Consider the following 15673-nt stretch of genomic DNA (forward strand, 5'->3'; position numbering starts at 1 on the left):
ATAACAGAAAGCCCCCCCACCTGCCCAGCCGTCTTCACAGTCGTTGTCCAGCTCATCCAGGTCCTTCAGGTCCTCTGGGTTGATGATGGCCGGACGAGGGGGTCTGTCACCGGGCCGACGGATGGGTCTGGAGGAGGGGTTGCGAGAGGGCCCACGGATGAAGCGGTTTTCTTCTCTCCTAACCTCACCGCTACAAGGAGAATAGGAACATGGGGAGGTGAGAGGTCTGCGATTATTTTTGCAAAGAAAAAAAATGAATTCACAGAATCTTCAATTGTATTATCCATTTTAATCTTTCATTATTTTAACTGAGCATCGCTTCCAGACAGTAGGCATATGCAGGTGACAACTTACTTGACGGGCTCTTGGTTGATGTTGGGGTAGGGCTGTCTGAAGGTGGGCCGGTTGTCAAAGCGAACTGGGGCGACCACAGTGACAGGGCCAGTGTGTTCAGCAGTGCCGGGAGCATCACGAGTCTCTTTGGGGCACATCTGAAAACCAATAGACAAAAAGCGTAGTCAGAACAGAACCTTGCATTAAGGTGTCATAAAGTGAAAATAAATTAAGAGCAATATTGTGCTACTTACGAAGGCAGGCAGCATGTCGTGGTAGGTGGTGGTGGTGGTAGGGTGGTGGAGCTGGTGATGGTTCAGGGCAGGGGGGGTGGGCCTGCGGAGGGGCTGGGCGGGGCGCAGAGAGGGCTCCTTGGGCTCTAGGACTGGAGGGGCGCTGACAACGGTGGCAGGGGTGGGACTGACCATGGAGGCAGAGAGGGCGGCAGAGGGGGGAAGAGGTGGAGGGGGGCTCCCAGTCTCAGCTACGCCGCTGGCCTTGCCCTCGGAATCTGAGGGCAGGCCTGCCGGCAGGGATGAGGGCAGAAGGTTCCTCCCACCACCCTCCCTCCAACTTGTCACATCTGGAAAGACAAGAGGAAAACGAATTTGAGAAAACAAGCCTGTGTCTTAAGAGTTATAAGGTGAAATTGCAGTGTATTCAGTTTTTTAAAGTATGTGCACAAGATTTTCCCACTGCACTTATTAGAAACTATGCTGTGAGGCTGCTCCACTATTCATAATTTAAAAGCATGTGGATTCCTTTTGAACTGGAGTACATGTTTGTGCCACCACAGCTATGTCCACTGCACTCACTCTGGGGGCGGAGGCTTGGTCCGGGCCCATACGACGGATCGAAGGCGCTTCTTTCCTTGCCAGCCTTGTCCTGTTCCCCAGCAGCCTTCAGCGTTGGAAATTCCTCGTGAGAGAAGGGCTGCAGTCGGTTTGAGGCCCTTAAACCTGCTGTCGCCATGGAAACAAGAGGCACAGCTGTCAGTCACAGCAGAGTCAAAAGAAACGGAGGCTGATGGAAAATCATGAGGTGGAGGCATGCAGTAAATTGACACGTCTGATAGCACCCCCATCAATGTTGACCAAAGAGACAGTGATTTTGAGCAGTCGAGTTTTCCATTCCAACTCACCATCTAGTTCTATGGCCTTTCCATTTAGCTGGGCCCATTGCTTTGGTCCACCTGTGTTTGTGCTCTGTGGAAACAACAGAGGAAATTGTATTAATTAAAAGAGATTTCAGTCTTGGAGGTGTGTTTCCTGACCAATTTTGCGTTCGGTTTGGAAGCCTATTTCACTTCCTTAAAATACCCAGAATGAATCGAAGATTACTCGAGTTATCTGTAATGAATTTTGACGTTTTGACCGAGGATGTTTTAGTTGCTCAATTTTACATCTAAGGTATTTCGCAAGTAAAGAAAATGCACAACGTGTGTAAACAGTTGAAGCTGCTAGTCTAACCATCTATGCTACTGATTAGAGAGCAATCACTGCAGCTCTTCACCCCATGTTAGTAGGCAAACAGACATCAAAACCCAACCATCATTTACCTAGTATGACGAACGGATGTTCCAAACGTTTTAGACAAGATTGACTTTATGACTAAAATTATCCTATTTACACTTTGTAGTCAATTTTGACACTAGAATAACTTTCAGACTCATATCGATGCCAAATAGGCCATTTTCAAAGGGATACATTGCTTCTTAACTTCTCTAGGGTAGGGGGCAGTATTTTGATGTCTAGATGAAAAGTGTGCCCGTAGTAAACTGCCTGCTACCCAGACTGTAGGATATGCATATTATTAGTAGATTTGGATAGAAAACACTCTGAAGTTTCTAAAACTGTTTGAATGATGTCTGTGAGTATAACAGAACTCATATGGCAGGCAAAAACCTGAGAAAAATCCAACCAGGAAGTGGGAAATCTGAGGGTTGTAGTTTTTTAACACACAGTGACTAAAGGTTCATTTTGCACTTCCTAAGGCTTCCACTAGATGTCAACAGTCTTTAGAAAGTTGTTTGAGGCTTCTATGGTGAACAGAGAGCGAACAAAGGAAGTTGGAAGTTGTTGACTCAGGAAAGGACATGAGTTCATTGGCTCACGTTCACGTGAGAGGTAGCTGTGTTCCATTACATTTTTCAAGACATTGGAATCGTCCGGTTGGAATATTATTGAAGTTTTATGTTAAAAAGGCCCTAAAGATTGATGCTATACATCGTTTGACATGTTTCTACGAACGTAAATATAACTTTTTTTGATTTTTCGTCGTGACATTTTCAGCACGCTTCCGACATTTGGAGTAGCTTACTGAACGCGCTAACAACAAGGAGGTATTTGGACATAAATTATGGACTTTATCGAACAAAACAACATTTATTGTGGACCTGGGATTCCTGGGAGTGCATTCTGATGAAGATCATCAAAGGTAAGTGAATATTTCTAATGCTATTTATGATTTTAGATGACTCCTAAATGGCGGGTATCTGTATTGCCTGCTGTTGTTTTCTGAGCGCAGTACTCAGATTATTGCAGTGTGCTTTCCCCGTGAAGCTTTTTTGAAATCTGTCACAGCGGTTGCATTAAGGAGATGTTTATCCATAATTCTTTGAATAACAGTTTAATATTTTATCAACGTTAATGATGAGTATTTCTATAAATTGATGTGCTCATTCACTGGAAGTTTTTAAAGGAAAAACATTTCTGAACATTACGGGCCAATGTAAAATGGGTTTTTTGGATATAAATATCAACTTTATCGAGCAAAACATACATGTATTGTGTAACATGAAGTCCTATAAGTGCCATCTGATGAAGATCAAAGGTTAGTGCTTCATTTTAGCTGTATTTCTGGTTTTTGTGACGCCTCTCCTTGGTTGGAAAATGGCTGTGTGGCTTTTATTTTTTAGGCGCTGTCCTAACATAATCTAATGTTTTGCTTTCGCCGTAAAGCCTTTTTCAAATCGGACAATGTGGTTGGATTAACGAGAGTCCTATCAATAAAATGGTGTATAATACTAGTATGTGTGAGAAATTTGAATTATGAGATTGTCGTTTTGAATTTGGCGCCCTGCTATTTCACTGGCTGTTGAATAGTGTGTCCCGCAGGTGGGACGGTCACGTCCCACATACCCAAGAGAGGTTAAAGGCAGTCACTAAGACAAAAACAATCACAATTCAAAGTGAAACCGAAAGATGTAGATGACAAAAATCAAGAGGCCAAACCCACCTCCTGACTGGCTACCGGTGTGGGCTTCTGAAGATTGGAGACAGATTTCTGCAAAGCCAGCTGTGGCTGCAACTCCAGCAGCTGTGCTGTTGATGCAATGGAACTGAGGGAGGTGAGAGAGAGGGAACCGTCACTCCAGAGATAGACTAGATACATATAAATCTTGATACAGACATGCCATACTGCGCAAAGTTTCACTTTTACACGTTACAGAACTTGGACACTTGTAACCCAGCTATAAACTCTTGATGAATTTACCCCAGCCAAACAGTGAAGAATTAGAAATAGTACTCCCACTCTATTCTTTCTCGCTTACCAGGCAACATAACACAAACCGACACACTTTTCTGTTATCGAATTACTACATTTTAGTCATTGAGCCAGAGGCTCTTATCAAGAGCGACTTAAAGTAGTGAGTGCACACTTTTCTTACTTTTCATACAGGTGCCTCATGGAAATCGAACCACAACCCTGGCATTGCATGCTCTATCAACTGAGCCACATGGGATCAGTGTGAAAAATGTCATGCCTGCTATGCAAATAACACTAAAAAGTTGCAACATGAATGCTGGTTTTATAAATGCCATATGTTTGGTGTTCAATCAACATTGCCATATACTCATTGTATGTTAGCTCCTCAGTCTTCCTGCTCTCACTCCTCCAGCCACCCACAGACTCATACACACTAAACAACAGAGTGGTCACTTCCCACCAATCAACTCCCACACACAGACAGCTCAACAGCCTCCATGTGAGCTAACCTTGAGGTAGCAAACACGAACGCCTCTCAAGTCTGCGACACAAGGCTCTTTCCTGCAGCTGCACATGGGGCTAATGCCTTGATAACACCTAGTGGCATTGCGTAAAATGGACGCAGCATCATCTGGATGTGTGTGCAACAAAAGTTCAAAATTCAACTTCTGCTACCATTTCTGTCAAGCCGTTTACACATACAGTTTGACACACAAACGTATGCACCACACAGAACGTACTGCAACACTGCAAGTCAAACGCAGCGTTCCATTGGAAATGAATGTACTTCTGGTGTACCAAAATGCAATGAAGCTGTCTGTGTGATCGAGACGTACACTACCGTTCAAGTATGGGGTCACTTAGAAATATCCTTGTATTTGAAAGAAAAGCACATTTTTTTGTTCATTAAAATAACACCAAATTGATCAGAAACAAAATAACTTCTATTCTTGTTCTGAGAAATGAAGGCTATTCCATGCGAGAAATTGCCAAGAAACTGAAGGTCTCGTACATCGCTGTGTACTACTCCCTTCACAGAACAGCACAACTGGTTCTAACCAGAATAGAAAGAGGAGTGGAAGGCCCAGGTGTACAACTGAGCAAGAGGACAAGTACATTTTGTTATGTTGTTTTGAATTTGCCGCCCTGCTATTTCACTGGCTGTTGAATAGTGTGTCCCGCGGGTGGGACGCTAGCGTCCCACATACCCCAGAGGTTAACAATGTCTACATTGTATTTCTGATCAATTTGATAACATTTTAAACGGACAAAAAAAAATTGCTTTTCTTTCAAAAACAAGGACATTTGTAAGTGACCCCAAACTTTGAACGGTAGTGTACGTGTTTCAACACATCCATAAATTGCACGCAGACTGCACTGGAAAGTGTACAGAAACACAAACTTCAGCAAAGTGTGTACCAGGTGAACAAATACCCTTTTCTTTGCTCACCAACGCCTCCATCACCCATTCTTGCATCATCCAATGTTACCCTTTGGATGTGTAAAAGATGACTTGTTCTCTCAGAATACAAAACCTATTGAATTCATTTAACATATTGCATCATGGCAAAACATTAATCCAAGAGTGCATCTCAATAGTCTATAGTGGCATCCTTTCCTCATCTCCACTAATTAATCTGGAATGACCTGTAAAAAATGATTACATCACAGAATTTAATGCACATCACTTGTCAGTTTTCAGATCAGTGAGACAACAGCCATTTTAAACTACTGAGAGTATAAATCATTAGGCCGTTGTTTGCCAACTTCTATTTCTCCCTGGAACTTAATTGAATCAATAGCACTGATTGACCAGTGTTCACTAAATTGGTTTCGTCAATTTACATCAGTTGCTGATTGAAATGGCAAGATTGCTGTGTCTACGGATTTTCAATCTTCAAGAAGTTGGGTATAAATGCATTCATCTGTTATCCAGACCACCTTTCCCAATGTCCATCCTGGGCTCTCTCACCTACCTCTTTTGATCGGTTTGTTCCTGTGTGTTTGCCCATCCTGTTCCGTCTTTGGGCACGATAATCACGTTGGGATCGTTTCCTTTGTTCTCCGACTTCAGGCTCGGCAGGTGAGCAGGTGGGGGCATGCGCCTGGCTGCGGCCACTTTGCCAAGACTCTGTAAGCCATGTCGCGGAACTGCTGGAAGGAAGAGGGGGAGGGAGCGGACACAGACGGAGGGAAGGAGAGAGGTGTGAATAAAGCTCTTTGCAAACTTGATGTATTGGTCAAGCTTCATGGGCCATTCAAATACTTAAAGCCATGCACATAGGAGTTGAACACAGAAGTACTTGAGAAAGAATGGACAACGACTTACCTGCGGTTTTCTGAGTTTCTATAGACTTTCCCTTGTACTTATCAAATAGGCTGAGTGATGAATACTTGCTTTTCCCATCCTTGGACTTGGTTATTTGCCCCAAACGATCGGACATTGCGATGTAATGTCATCGAGTATGAAAATGTTTCTATGCGCCTCTTCTTGTGCCTTCTTTTTCTGGAGAGAGAAGAGAGGATAGAATGTTATCTAACAAACTACAGCAGCTTAGAATTGGAAAAGAATATCCAAACTATTCTACAGTGTGACGGAAATTAATTCAATTTCCCAAATACAACGTTTAAAGGAGCCCCAAACTCATTGCTAAACAAAAACCAAGGCCTACTAGCTAACTACACATTCCACAGCAAAGGCTAAATGCAGCAATTTCTTTAGCTAGACTGCTCGTTCAAGACTGAGAAGACAGTCATTGATCAAAACAACATTGGGGGGCTAAATATTCACATAAAACATTTTGATTAAATGGTCAGTCAGGCACATCCAAATACACGACCAGTTCTGCATAGTTTTAAGTACATAATATCTAGGGTGGTCTGGAAAGCATCACGCTTCACAATCACGCAGCAAGGCACACAGAAATATTTAAAGGGGGTTTATAGCCATAACAACAGGGCAGTAGAGGACGCAGTCTACCACTTTGACGGTTCAAAGCAACAACGTTCAAAGACAGCAAAGACTAGGGCTACTAGGAGTATGGAAGACTGCCAGACAAATGCAGATGGTTCCACATAGAACATATATGGAAAATATGTCCAAATAATACTCTTCTGAAATCCTCCTTTCCTTCAAGACAACTGGTGTGAGAGAAGTGGAAAATGAAATAGGAATGCCAATGCCATAGTCCTGCTTAGAATAGGAGTGTTAAGGGAAAGGAGATAAGGATAGGAAACCAGTTGTAACCACAGACACAGCCAGGATCACAGTGGACTTCAGAGAGACTACTGCTCTAGAGAGCTGCTCCCGGGCTTTCAGGGTAGAGTAAACAACATTTTATAAAGTGATGGAGGTGCAATTGTTATGAACGTTCTGAAGCCGCCCTCCATCGGCAGCGCCATAGCGGTGCCCTAAAGTGGTGATAAGCCCAGTCATTCTAGATGGAGGCTAACTACAGTTTAGTCTAAATTGCACTATAAAATCTCAATTTTATTTGTCACATGCTCCGAATACAACAGGAGTAGGTAGACCTTACCATGAAATGCTTACTTACAAGCCCTTAACCAACAAAGCAGTTCAAGAAAGAGCAAAGAAAATATATTAAAAATAAATAAAGAAGTATCAAAATAATAACGAGGCTATATAAAAGGGGGTACACGTTAGTCGAGGTAATTTGTACATGTAGGTATGGGTAATGCATAGCTAGTGCGTAACAGCATTGTAAAAACAAATGGAAGGGAGGGTGTCAATGTAAATAGTCCAGGTGGCCATTTGATTAATTGTTCAGCAGTCTTATGGCTTGGGGGTAGAAGCTGTTAAGGAGCCTTTTGGTCCTAGACTTGGTGCTCCAGTACCACTTGCCGTACAGTAGCAGAGAGAACAGTCACTTGGGCGACTTGAGTCTGACAATTTTATGGGCCTTCCTCTGACTCTATAATGCCTGGAAATACGATGACATTGTTAAAAGTAGTCAAATATTTAGTAGGAAACAACTTTGCCAGCATTATCATGTCATCAAACATACAGATGGCAATGCTGCCAACAGCTAGCAAAGTTCGTCAAAAATAGCTAGCAATGCTAACGTTAGCTAGCTAAAACCCAGTGGCCTCCAATCTTAGCTAGCTAGCTGACATTATACTGCATATAAAGTCAATCTGGTGACATCAAAATGATGACGAAGGGTTTTCCTACAAATTATTTGCCTCCCTTTGAACGTCACTCTAATTTCCAAGTCAATTTAATGCACTTTTGATCAAATCTTCATCAGTGCTCATCGATGACGCATTGAGTAGAATGCTCAGTGGGGCATAAGTCCAAAACAAACTTTCAAAACAATATTGTGACAAAACACGCAACCCATGAATAGAATTGGGCAGCCACGCAATCTAGGCCTACTCGTTAACAGACTTTGAATTACTGGAGCTACTTCAACAAAACCCTACTGTGATGAGGCCTATTGCAATTTGTGATCTAGAAATAGTGTTTTCTGATGTGAAAGAACATGCATCTACAAAAATGGATACCGGTTAACCTGCTGATACTGATCTGACTGAAGAACCAGACATTGATGCCACCACTTAGAAATTTGAATAGAGTACGCCTACATTGAAGCCGCTTCAGGTTCCAGCCTTCAAATTGAAAGGTTGCCTGGGGTACCTCCACTGAGTATTGAGTTTATTATTAGTAACGATACTAGAATTGGTAGAATGGATGTGCCAATTCAAAGTGATAATCAGCCAATGGATGCATATTGCATCATCTCTCTGAAAGTGAATACAGTGCTCAGAGCACTGCATTTCTGCTGATACCATCTTTGCATTCAATGACATTGCGGAAATATATATATTTTAAAAAAAGTGTCTGCTCTACTCTGCTTTTCTACATAAAACCCCTTGTGAGAACCCCTATATCCCTTCCTAGTCCATTGATGCGGATTCAAAAATGAACATGACATCAACCAGACATATTCGGCTTATCTCCTGAGATTGCGTTTGAAATACTAGCAATCTAGATAAAGAGTTCATCTGTTCAACTGAAAACTCGTTAATGACATTCAATTGAATGAAACGAATACTGCATCGGACTATTGTTAGAAGACTTTGAAATGCTAGACAGTTTGACAGACATCCATCAACCAAATTGAGTCAACCATGCCAGTGATCCTTTCAAATCTCAGCCAGTGTAAATTTCAAGAGTCACATCAATGTAGGATCGCTAGCCTACATCAGAGATACTGTGTATAATGACTATGTTCTTGTCGCCGCCCTAACAATGGGAGTCATTGTCCCAAATGCGGGTGGTCTGCTTATTGGGTACAGATTGACGGGAGTGAACCCTATCTCTTCGCCTCTTCCTCTCTGCCTACATGCAGCCGGACATTTTAATAGCCACTAGCTGTTATTTGTAACCTGATGTTCTAGCTAGCTACAGTGTCTTCAGAAAGTATTCACACCCCTTGTCTTTTTCCACATTTTGTTGCGTTAGTCAATTTAAAATGGATTAAATTGAGATTGTGTCACTGGACTAAACACAATACCCCATAATGTCAAAATGGAATTAAGTTGCATAGTGTTAAACACCACTATTGCACACCATTGTTGAATGACTACATCATCTCTGTACCCCACACATACAAGGTCCCTCAGTTGAGCAGTGAATTTCAAAGAATTTTCAAAGACTCAACTACAAAAATAAGGGAGGTTTTCCAATGCCTCACAAATAAGGGCACCTATGGTAGATTGAAATATATATATTTATTGCTTTAATTAATTGCACAAAGTCAAAGAACTACAAATCCTATATAGCCTATTCTTGGCTATTTACATTGTTTTGTTCACAAGCTAGGTTGTTTTTCAAATGTTTGAGTTTCAACTGCTAGGGAAGAGAATACAACACTGCTAGTAGACAATCTCACAGGCACAAACATGACTCGAGACGCATTACCACCATAACCTCCTGCCCTTAAGGGGCAGGTGAACATTTGTCTCATCTGTGATATTTTGGTTAAAAGACTCAGGTCACAAAAAAAAAAATGAAATGAAACAATACCACATTACCTCTTACTAGTAATACATTATTGTTTTAGAAATATTACAAAGCATGCTCATCCATTTTTTGGTGTACGCTTGGCGGGGGAAAAGTATTTCTACCTGCCACAGTGGCTTGTGGACCAAAAAGTCAAGCTGGCGTACAAAACCTAAAGTAAAACACGCAAAAACAAAACTTAAGAACGGAAAGCATAGAAATAACACACACAGAATATATCTACAGCTTCTTAGACTTGCTTTAAAACGAGAATGACAGCTCGATAACTCCATTTCTATGTGAATTTTGGTCGGGTCACAGAAAATGTACATATTGCAGGTTTTTAAACAGTAAGTTCATAAATAAGCAGACGCAGATTAAAACACCTGCTTTTATGAGAAATCTTTTAAAATATTAGGATAGGTAACAAGGATGCAAAGTGCTGAGGGCCCAAAAAGGTGACACTTTTTTGGCACCGAAATATGCAAAAAAAATCCCTGCTAGGGGGAAAGGCAGGTTTTAACAACAAAGAATATGATCTACAAGATCAGCCTCTGTGTAAAATAAAAAGTGGTTCATGTGAACCTAACTCACAGCTAAAAAATGTAAAGAAAGCAATCTAATGTTATTTGTTGCCTAGACTTTACTGCAAATGATACTCAAGTCTTGAGGAAAAAAAACAATACACTAATATTGCAGTTAGCCATGACAGCCTTTATAATAGAGCGCTTGTGACCAGACACATAAATATTGCACTTGGGAAAAAAACATCTTAAAGTAGAAATAAAATGAAACAAACAGACATTCTATTTTTGCTCTATTATAGTGGCCACTATAGACGTCAATCAAGTGCGCAAGGCTACATGTGTGGGGATGTGCTGCTGTAAATGGCAAGCTGACTTTCCAGAGCGCACGCTGATGCTGTAACTAGTAAATTGGTTGTCTCTTCTTTCTTCAGTCGCGGGCTGCGCTGCATTCTGTTGTTATGTAAACGATTGGCTGCGCCCCCTCTCCCAAACTTGTCTCATCGGATCTACACAAATCACGTAGGTCACCTATTTTGGATTCAAAACGGCGAAATTCGCCAAAAGGTGACCAGTTTGCATCCCTGATGTAAACAGCTTAAATAGGAGTTCCAGTGGTGTATGTGATCTGTGCATGTGGCAGCACCCTCTTATGCACGAAGTGAGTTTCGAAAAAACAATGCATCTTAGAAATAGTTCACATACAAACTTCATATGTCCGAACTTAGAATCAAATAGCATAACCAAAAATATCAAAATCAAATGACATTTTATTGGTCACATACACATACTTTGCAGATTGCAGGTGTAGCGAAATGATTGTGTTCCTAGCTACAACAGTGCAGTAGTAATTAACAATTCACAAAAACACACAAATCTAAAAGTAAGCTTGGGATAAAGAAATATATACATATTACATTGGGCAATGTTGGAGTGGCATTGACTAAAATACAGTAGAATATAATACAGTTTATACATAAGCAATGAGTAAAGCAGTATGTAAAAATGATTAAAGTGACTAGTGTTCCATTATTAAAGTGACCAGTGATTGAGAGTAATATATATATATGATAGTGGGGTGAACAGGCCGTGGCTTGGGTGGTTGATGTACTTGATGCTTTTTGGCCTTCCTGTGACATCGGGTGCTGTAGGTGTCTTGGAGGGCAGACCGCACCACCCTCTGGAGAGCCCTGCGGTTGCGGGCAGTGCAGTTGTCGTACCAGGCGGTGATACAGCCCAACAGGATGCTCTCAATTGTGCATCTGTAAAAGTTTGTGAGGGTTTTAGGTGCCAAGCCAAATTTCTTCAGCCTCCTGAGGTTGAAGAGTTCTTCACCACACTGTCTGTGTGGGTGGACCATTTCAGATCATGGGTGATGTGTACGCCGAGGAACTTGAAGCTTTCTACCTTCTCCACTGCAGTCCTGTCGAAGTGGATATGGGTGTGCTCCCACCGCATTTAACCACGTCAAGGTGACTGTGAATATGGGCGAATACAAACAGTGTAGTCATTCCCTCCATAAGTCAATCAAACAGGCAAAACGTCAGTACAGAGACAAAGTGGAGTCACAATTCAATGGCATAGACACGAGACCCATGTGGCTGGGTCTACAGACAATCATGGATTACAAAGGGAAAACCACCCACGTTGTGGATACCAACGTCTTGCTCCCGGACAAGCTAAACACCTTTGCCCGCTTTCAGGATAACACAGTGCCACCGACGTGGCCCGCTCCCAAGTGCTGCGGGCTCTTGTTCTCCGTGGTCGACGTGAGTAAGACATTTAAGCGTGTTAACCCTTGCAAGCCTGCAGGCCAAGATGGCATCCCTACCGCGGCCTGAGCATGAGCAGACCAGCTGGATGGAGTGTTTACGGACATATTCAATCTCTCCCTATCCCAGTCTGCTGTCCCTACTTGCTTCAAGATGTCCACCATTATTCCTGTACCCAAGAAAGCAAAGGTAACTCAACTAAATGACTATCGCCCTGTTGCACTCACTTCTGTCATTCTGTCATCATGAAGTGCTTTGAGGCAAGTTAAGGATCATATCCCCTCTACCTTACCTGAGACCCACTTCAACTTGCTTACCGCCCCAATAGATCCACAGACGATGCAATCGTCATCGCACTGCACACTGTCTTATCCCATCTGGACAAGAGGAATACCTACGTAAGAATGCTGTTCATTGACTACAGCTCAGCCTTCAACACCATAGTACCCACCAAGCTCATCATTCAGCTTGGGGCCCTGGGTCTGAACCCCACCCTGTGCAATTGGTTCCTGGACTTCCTGACAGGCCACCCACAGGTGAAGATAGGAAACAACACCACTTTGCTGATCCTCAACACAGGGGCCCCACAAGGGTGCGTGCTCAGCCCGCTCCTGTACTCCCTGTTCACCCATGCCTCCAACGCAATCATCAAGTTTGCAGACGACAACAGCGGTAGGCCTGATTACCGACAAGACAGCTTACAGGGAGAAGGTGAGGGCCCTGGCAGAGTGGTGCCAGGAAAATAATCTCTCCCTCAACATCAACAAAACGAAGGAGCTGATCGTGGATTTCAGGAAACAGCAGAGGGAGCACGCCCTTATCCAGATCGACGGGACCACAGTGGAGAAGGCTGAAAGCTTCAAGTTCCTTGGCGTACACGTCACTGAAGATCTGAAATGGTCCACCCACACAGATAGTGTGGTGAAGAAGGCGCGACAGCGCCTCTTCAACCTCAGGAGGCTGAAGAAATTCAGCCTGGCCCCTAAGACCCTCACAAACATTTTACAGATGCACATTTGAGTGCATCCTGTTAGGCTATATCACCTCCTGGTACAGCAACTGCACCACCCGCAAACACAGGGCTCTCCAGAGGGTTGAGAATGGGACTAGTCTACTCAACACGTCACTGAGGACACAGTACCTGCCTCCCATGACACCTGCAGCACCCCGGTGTCACAAGAAGGCCAAAAAGATCATCAAGGACGTCAACCACCCTAGTCATGGCCTGTTCACCCCACTATCATCCAGTAGAGGTGCATCAAAGCAGGGACTGAAAAACATTATCTCAATGCCAGACTTAAATAGCCATCACTAGCCAGCATCTACGCAGTTCCTCAACCCTGCACCTTAGAGGGTGCTGCCCTATGTACATAGCATCACTGGCCACTTTAATAATGTAACACTAGTCACTTTAATAATGTTTACATAGTGCTTCACTCATCTCATATGTATATACTGTATTCTATACTACTGTATTTTAGTCAATGCCACTCCTACATTGCTCAGCTAATATCTATATATTTCTTAATTCCATTATTTTACTTTTAGATTTGTGTATATTGTGGTGAATTGTTAGATACTACTGCACTGTTGGAGCTAGGAACAAAAGCATTTCGCTACACCCGCAATAATATCTGCTAAATGTGTGTATGTGACCAATAAAATTTGATTTGATGTGCATCAGGCCATGCAAAACGAGCTAAAGCGTTCAAAACAACTGGGGACACTGAAAAATACGAGGCCAAGTCATGACGTCAGAGCTCTAGAACGACGCCCGAGTTCGAATTCCGAGTTGGATGACCATTCAAAACAATTCTCCCAGTCGGAGCTCGTTTTCACCTACGAGTTCCCAGTTGTTTTGAACGCTGCATACTCCTGTACTCTTCCCTTGACGTCACTTTTCCAACATGACTTCGGTCAAATTCAGATAAAATATAAATTCCTCCCAAAATACAAATGTAAAGTGATATGTCGTATTAAGACTTTTAGTTGGATGGATTGTACAAATCAGAATGTTTAACAACAACCTAATTCTGTAATCTTTCGTTTAAAGTTTTCCAGTGTGTTTGTCGCCGTTATTTCTTGACGCGTATCAGTTCTAGCGGGTTAATATTGATGGTAAAAAAGACATTCAGAATAGCTAGTTCAATTATTCCGGGTTAACACTCAATTATTTTAAAGATGGATCCAAATAATCAGATATTCATCAGCAAACAAACGGTTCAAAGGCAACAAACCCCCAAATAAAACAACACAGCTTTCTAGCTACCACCAAGGCATAATTAAAATGGCAGTTTGCAGTGATGTTAGCCAGCTATTTTATACGGATGCTAGCTAGTTAACGTTTGCTAATATAATTGCAAAACATGGTTGATGCTCGCTACACAATACATATTGGCTTATGTCTATCAATTACAATATTAGTTAAAACAGAGGGAATTAGGCCATGGATGAATCCATGTTGATAGTGAAATCATAACGTACTGGTCAAACGTAGTGGCAGGCAGGGGCGAGCTAACTAGTTAGCCATCCGAACTGAATTAGCTTGTTAGCTTGCTAGCAAGCTACACGCTTGGTCTGCACAGCATCACAGTATGTAAACATTGCGTTGTTTATGTCTGCGACTTCGTGAAAAACAGCGGTGACACATTGCCATTAATCCTTAATCATGACAATAATTGATTAGGTGTTGATATCTCAGTTTAAAATAATATTGACACCGAAGTTATTTAGCTAGATGTTAAATTAGCTAACCTAACAACTAACGTTACTAGCTAGCGAAGATTGTGAGACGGCAAATCAGATGAAGTTCCTGTCTTGTATTCCAAAAACAAATCCCCAGAAAACGCACAAATTTGGCATCTGAGACTAGAACACGTAGCTATAATGAAACCCTTGCCTTTGAGCTGAGAACAAAGTATATAAGCAATTTTCCAGATTTCAGGACCACGGCAGGCAGCGATAAATATATAGGACAAGATTATTAAAAATGGCTGCTGCCCAGAACAAAGCAACAATAAAACTGGGCAGTCGAAGAAGTCAATGCAAAAACATACATATAACCCCAAATCACATTAATAACTCACCGATTTTACTTGTTAGTATTTCGTGTGATCAATAAAGGAGATTTAATTCCTAAATATTAGGTTTCTTCAAAGGATGGCTGGTGATTGTGCTGCCGACTCTTAATCTATTTGACCGTTTACTTGAGTTGTTGGTGGGCAACCTACCCGGCCTGAAAAAGAAAGTCCTTGCTCTCGTCGACTGGTGTGGTTGTATACGGATATGACGAAGAAAATGGAGCAGTGACCCCTGGCGTCCTTTTTAGAACATTACATTTCAGTTACAGAGATTTATGAACTTGTATTTGCTTATATTCAATGTACACTGATATCACATTTGTGATATGTTTCCCCTTGAGTTTTTCTCCATGTCTTATTTATTTTGTATGATTTGGTGATGAATAGGATGAGAGCTTCTTGCATCAAAACATGTCATGTTTCTTGTGGAAAACATATATTATTTTATGT

At 42.1% G+C, this 15673-nt stretch overlaps 1 protein-coding gene across 6 annotated transcripts in view; it reads right to left on the reverse strand.

Annotated features, from left to right (window-relative positions):
• The window catches only part of prrc2b (proline-rich coiled-coil 2B), a 33239-nt gene extending 17816 nt beyond the window's left edge, over positions 1-15423 (reverse strand). For 4 of the 6 annotated variants that reach the window (XM_082955344.1, XM_082955346.1, XM_082955341.1 and 1 more), the window contains exons 1-9: positions 15230-15423; positions 6152-6328; positions 5799-5976; positions 3571-3673; positions 1475-1538; positions 1149-1295; positions 588-916; positions 355-491; positions 21-190 (exon numbers count right to left, since the gene is read on the reverse strand). In XM_082955344.1, the coding sequence (XP_082811470.1) occupies positions 21-190; positions 355-491; positions 588-916; positions 1149-1295; positions 1475-1538; positions 3571-3673; positions 5799-5976; positions 6152-6266 (1243 nt within the window). In that variant the 5' untranslated portion in view covers positions 6267-6328; positions 15230-15423. The remainder of the gene's footprint in view (positions 1-20; positions 191-354; positions 492-587; positions 917-1148; positions 1296-1474; positions 1539-3570; positions 3674-5798; positions 5977-6151; positions 6329-15229) is intronic. The other 2 variants (XM_082955342.1, XM_082955343.1) reach the window with 2 other exon arrangements.
• Positions 15424-15673: the final 250 nt, after the last annotated feature.

This window comes from Salmo salar, chromosome 01, assembly GCF_965601325.2.
Source record: "Salmo salar chromosome 01, fSalSal1, whole genome shotgun sequence".
Taxonomy (NCBI): domain Eukaryota; kingdom Metazoa; phylum Chordata; class Actinopteri; order Salmoniformes; family Salmonidae; genus Salmo; species Salmo salar.